General features: G+C 44.7%; 2 protein-coding genes across 2 annotated transcripts in view; one reads left to right on the forward strand and one right to left on the reverse strand.

Moving 5' to 3' along the window:
- Positions 1 to 294: 294 nt before the first annotated feature.
- On the reverse strand, positions 295 to 5,262 carry Svbp (small vasohibin binding protein). The gene is made up of 2 exons (XM_013016947.1): positions 5,128 to 5,262; positions 295 to 679 (listed from the first exon to the last, which is right to left on the reverse strand). The coding sequence occupies exons 1-2, from the start codon at positions 5,239 to 5,241 to the stop codon at positions 593 to 595; spliced, it is 201 nt and encodes a 66-aa protein (XP_012872401.1). The 5' UTR covers positions 5,242 to 5,262; the 3' UTR covers positions 295 to 592.
- Positions 5,218 to 5,576, forward strand: part of Ermap (erythroblast membrane-associated protein (Scianna blood group)) — a 27,262-nt gene continuing 26,903 nt past the window's right edge. The window contains exon 1 of the mRNA XM_013016945.1: positions 5,218 to 5,361. Within this exon, the coding sequence (XP_012872399.1) occupies positions 5,240 to 5,361 (122 nt within the window). The 5' untranslated portion in view covers positions 5,218 to 5,239. The remainder of the gene's footprint in view (positions 5,362 to 5,576) is intronic.

Genomic DNA, 5,576 nt, shown 5'->3' on the forward strand with positions numbered 1-5,576 from the left:
TTGAACTCTGGGCCTGGGCACTGTCCCTCAGCTCTTCAGCTCAAGGCTAGCGCTCTACCACTTGAGCCACAGTGCCACTTCCAGTTTTCTGAGTGGTTTATTGGAGATAAGAGTCTTGTGGACTTTTTTGCCCAGGTTAGCTTTGAACCGTGATCCTCAGATCTCAGCCTCCTGAGTAGCCAGGATTATAGACATGAGCCACCATCGGCGCCCGGCTTGCTGAGAGTTTCTTATTGCCCACATTTTTACTTCTTTCTATGACTAGGCATTCCCACCCTAAAGTGTGAGCAAATGGTCATTTCATAAGTATTTTATTTGTACTTTTGGAGAAGATACAGTTTTTACGAGAAACACTGATTTTTCTCAAACAATAGAAAAAAGGTTTAAAAAAATCTAGAAGAAGACAAGTCTCTTCAGCAAGCACTGGGTGATTCAGAGTGGAGGACCCAGTGAAGCAGAAATTACACATAGGAAGTTCAGAGTTATCCACAAATGTCTTCTTGTCTAGTTCTGTAATCAGCTCAATACTAGGCATGAACACGCTCACAAATAAGGCTCCAGGGTCTCAGTTGGTAAGAAACCCAGGACTGGCTCACTCCCCAGGCGGCTGCATCTGTTTACAGAACTCATCAAACTGCTGCTGCTCCAGCTCTGTCATGACTCTGTTGAGGGCATAGATCTGAAGTGAGAAACAGATATGTTAGCAACAGAAGCAGCTGCTCAGAGGGCCTACACAATAGAGGCCAAGTCCTCTGAAAATGCCAAACTGCAACAGAAGCAGAATGAGCAACAGTAACTTGGGAACAGGAAGGCAGGCAGTAATTCCATCCGGGGAATGAGAAAGAAGCAGCAGTTTGGTCTTTAGGGGATGGTAGGATTTGAACAGGATGGTAAAGTAGAAGATGCTATGTATAAATACAATGGAAAAACACAGGTTCAGTTCTGAAGACTTCTAAGTATACTAATACAGAACATACGGAGTCCAGGGTCAGTGCTAGGGAAAGCAAGGCAATGGAATGCTACACACACATACACACACCCTTTATTTCTTTTACAAATTGAGACATTTCATGATTGTCTCAGTTCTCTAGTGAATAGTTACAATAGAATGTCTCTTGCAGTTTTCTTTCTAACACATTTCTAGTGCCATGGCCTGCCCTTGGCTACAGTGTACTTCTTTCTACATGGACCAGTGTAACAGATGCCTCCTAAGTGCCTGATAACCCCTGCCTCCCGGACCATATACATACACACCCCACTCAAGGCCTCTAGTTATCCTTCCCAAAGCACCAAGGTGTTTTGGGTACTCCCTTGTACACTTACCTTTGCTGATTTTCCAGTCTGCAGATAAAAGTCCAGATCCCTTGGCATGGCATTTAAGGCCCTAACATACTTGTTTGCTTTCTCTAGCTCCCCAACTCCTTCTCTATATTCTCCACCATGCCTACACTCTTATTTCTTTAGTTGGGTAGTTGATATAGAGGTTTTTTTTTGTCGGTCGTGGGGCTTGAACTCTGAGCCTGGGTCCTGTCCCTCAGCTCTTCAGATCAAGGCAAGCGCTCTACCACTTGAGCCACAGCACCACTTCTGGTTTTCTGGTAGTTTATTGGAGATAAAAGTCTCATGCAATTTCCTGCCTGGGCTGGCTTTGAACTGTGATCCTCAGATCTCAGCCACTTGAGTAGAAAGGATTACAGGCATGAGCCACCAGTGCCTGGAATGATATAAAGGGTTTCCTTCTTCCCCTTCCGCTCTTCTCCTTTTTCCTTCTCTTTCTTCTGTGTAGTATGGAGTTTGAACTCAGGACCTTATGCTTCCTTGGTAGGTACTACACCACTTGAGTCATACCACCAGCCCTTTTTGGCTTCAGCTATTTTTAAGGACTGACCACCATTCTCTTACCTGTACCTTCTGCATAGCTGGGATTATAGTTGTGAGCCATCATACATGGCTCATTTGCTGAGCAAAACATTTTAACTTTTTGCCTGGGTTGAACTTGAACTGTGATTTTCCCAATCTCTGCCTCTCAAGTGCTTCTTTGATTTACATACACACATACACATTTTAAAATATACATATTAAAACCACTTCTGCCTCATTTATTCAATAACTAGTGAGCATTTGAAATCTGCATCTCACTTTCTCAAGAGCTGAAAGGGATATTAAATAGCATCTTGCAGACCTTCTGATCAAGGAGGCAAGGAGTTATAGGAAAGGGAAGAATAAAATAAGCAAGAGAAAGAAGAAACTACAAATGCAGAGAGGGTGTATGAGCCAAGGAATGAAAGACTTGGTCAAGAAAGATAGGGTCACTAGCAGTGCCATATGGAAACTGTATCCCTGCCCCTGCCATGCAAGGGGTTCTGTGACATTTTTACTGTAGGAGAGGACACTAGGCACAGGGAGAAGGAAACAGCAAGGCAGCTGTAGGGTGAAGCCAAAGGCAACAAAGGCTTTTAGAGACCTAACTCCTGCACTCTGATCACAACATGGCTTTAAAGCAAGGATAACCCTCTTCCCTCCCCAGGGCATATGCTTTATACATTCCTACTTTATTCCAGGAAAGATTTGGTAAAAGGGGAACATAACACCTGCCTTGGAATGGGTCTGCATGTATTCATTCATGCAGGTGCTGGTTGGGCTCCAGCCTGGCTAAGAACCCAAGTGCCAGCTGTCATTAGAGTACAAGCTTAAAATTACATCTCAGCAAGTGACCATCAACACAACCAGTTGTTTAATTTATAGTCCACAAGAAAAGCACAGACTGAATGCATGGAAGCACAATGACTCCTGATCATAACTGCTGTCAGTTATTGTATATTTTCACGCATACTGTTTTGCTTGTCTTTGTGGTCCTAAAGATTGAACCCAGGAAGGACCTGGAACATCTAGTCAGGTACTTTTCACTTGAGACTCATCTCCAGCCCCCTTTTGTTTCCTTTTGTGCCAGTCCTGGGGTTTGAACTCAGAACCTGGGTATTGTCCCTGAGCTATTTTTCTCAAGGCTGGTGTTCTACCACTTGGGCCACAGCTCTACTTCTACCTTTTTTTTGGGCAGATAATGGGAGATAAGAGTTTCACAGACTTTTCTGCCTGAGCTGGCTTCAAACCATGATTTTCAGATCTCAACTTCCTGAGTATCTAGAATTATAGGCAGAAGTCACCTGTGCCTGGTAGTAGTATTTTGAGACAAGGTCTTGACATATCTTTGCTTGAGCTGGTCTCAAAATCATGATCCTCTTGCCTCTACCTCTCCAGAAACTAGATCACATATCCTCTTTCTGTTCCTTGTAACAGTGAGTGAAACAGATTATCATCCTCATTTTATCAAGAAAGTTCAGAGAGGTTAAGTATCTTGTACAAAGTCACGTGGAAAGAACTGTGAATTGAAATCAGACAAATAATTTTAAACTGTGGAACTTCCAAGGAAGGGTGTCAATAAAGACATGAAAAATGTCTATAGCACAATCTTTATAGTATTCACAGAGGACAGGTGCAGAGGGATGTTTCTCACATCACCCCTCCAACTTTTCACCATAGAACAAAGCAATAAAATGATCCCAGGGCCTGAATCCAGAAAAAGATCAAGACCACAGCTTTTAGACAGTCTGCCTAAGCTACAATGGTGATTTCAGCTCATTAGATTAGCTTCAAACATGCTTTTAATTTATTATGTTAGCTGGAATGTAAGCTTCATAAGGCAGGGATTCTTCTCTGCCTTGTCTGATCCAGTGTCTCAAGTTCTTGTGTTTCTGGCACATAGCAGCAGCTCAATGCCTGTTAACCAGTGGATCTGATTTCAAACAAGCAAACAAAACACTGCCATGGGCTAGACCAAAAGGAAGGAATGAGAGCCTTTAATGTGCTAGTAGGGGAGCAAGATTCCTGGAAGAAATTTGGCAATGTCTAGTAAAACTGTAACTGTGAGCTGAGTTGGGCACCAAAGACTCATACCTGTAATCCTCATTATTCAGGAGGCTAAGATATAAGGATCACAGTTCAAAGCCAGCTAGTACTGGGAAGTCCATGAGACCAGAAAGTCTGTGAGTGGAAGCATGGCTCAACTAGTAGAGCAATAATCATGTTCAAGGCTTTGAGTTTAAGCACTAGTACCAGCACACATAAAAAAGATTCTTGTGCTACTTACTTTGTATTACTTACACATAAAAAAGATCCTTTTTTCTTTTTTTTCTTTTTGCTTATGTGGTGCTGAGGAACTGAACCCAGGGCCTCAGGCATGCAAGGCAAGCGCTCTACCACTGAGCCAAGTTCCCAGCCCCATAAAAAAGATTCTTGTGCTATATCACTTTTAGAGCTCTAAAAGTAATGTAAACAAAATACAATAAACGGAATTTAATTAGCATAGAAAATTTAAACAAAAGTTGTACATTCAAGGATATCAAAGTATTTGAATGTAATAGTATTAAAAAAAACAGTGTTCACCTATGAGGAAGAAATAGACAAGGGGGATTTTATAGTTATGTGTGATTTTTATTTATAAGAGTCCAGGCAAATATGACAAAATGGTAACCACGACCAATTTCAGGGGCTGACCACTAGGTGTTTGCTAATTAACTGTCCATACTTTTTATTTTCCTCAAAATAAACAAAGGAAAATATCAGTGAGGGTTTTTTTCTTTGGGGCTTTTGGGGGAGATGTTAAATATTCATGTCTGGATGTGTTTAAAACTAGTACTGTATACAGTCTAAAGCTTTTTCTTCTTACCCTGATTGTGTTGGAAGAACAAAGGAACCCCCTGGTGGGCTAAAGCAGGCCTTTAACAGGTACTTTTTGAACCCAGTCCAAAGCATGTGCTGGCTGCTTGGACCCTGGTTCTCTCCCTCTCCGATTCTCACCCCTCCCTCACACTAAGCTCCTTTCGCTCCTTTCCTGGGGTCTCTCCCACAGGGCCAGGAGTCATCTGGGGACCTGGCACTGCTTGGAATTCTGACACTAACTTGACATGTGATTTTCTGGATTCCAGACGTCTCCTGTCTCTCCAAATCTGCGAGGAACCTCGTCTTTCCTGAGGGGCAAGCAAGACACCCCCAGGAGAGTTCCTCATTCCCCAGTTTTTCTCTGCCCACGGGCTGCGAGGCACACGGAGCCCCGCCTCTCTCTCTCACCTCTGCTCTTTGTCTCTGCTTCAGCTCCTGCTGAGCAGACTTCTGCTTAGCCTTCTCCACCCGGCTGACAGGTTCCTTAACTTTGGATTTTTCTTTCCGCGCAGGAGGATCCATGGCTTGGCCGCTGATCGCTCCGTGGTCGGCTGACCTGGATGCTTCCGAAAGAGGCAGCTCTCTACAAAGAAGGACCTGCCGGTCGCTCACAATGCCTGGGCTGGGCCCTACCTCTGACAGGTGAGGCGACGCACAGGTGGCAAGACCATAAGCCCTCGGTCCTGCCTCGACCTCCCCGCTCCGCCAAACGGGGGACCACGGTCACTCCCCCGGCCTCCCTGCGACAGCGGCCGCGCGGGCCTCCGACAAGTAGACCCGGGGCAGCGGGACTCCGGGCCACTTGGGCCCGGGGCTCCCCGGGCCTGTCCGCGGGGACAGCCGCCCCAGGGCCCCCG

Source organism: Dipodomys ordii, unplaced genomic scaffold (genome assembly GCF_000151885.1).
Source record: "Dipodomys ordii isolate 6190 unplaced genomic scaffold, Dord_2.0 Scaffold33, whole genome shotgun sequence".
Taxonomy (NCBI): Eukaryota; Metazoa; Chordata; class Mammalia; order Rodentia; family Heteromyidae; genus Dipodomys; species Dipodomys ordii.

What these genes read in the sequence shown, in the direction of transcription:
- Svbp (XM_013016947.1), bottom strand. Translation starts at nt 5,241, where the DNA reads ATGGATCCTCCTGCGCGGAAAGAAAAATCCAAAGTTAAGGAACCTGTC. An exon ending in AGCAGAGACAAAGAGCAGAG is followed by an intron (nt 680 to 5,127) that starts GTGAGAGAGAGA and finishes TTCTCACTTCAG; the next exon opens with ATCTATGCCCTCAACAGAGT.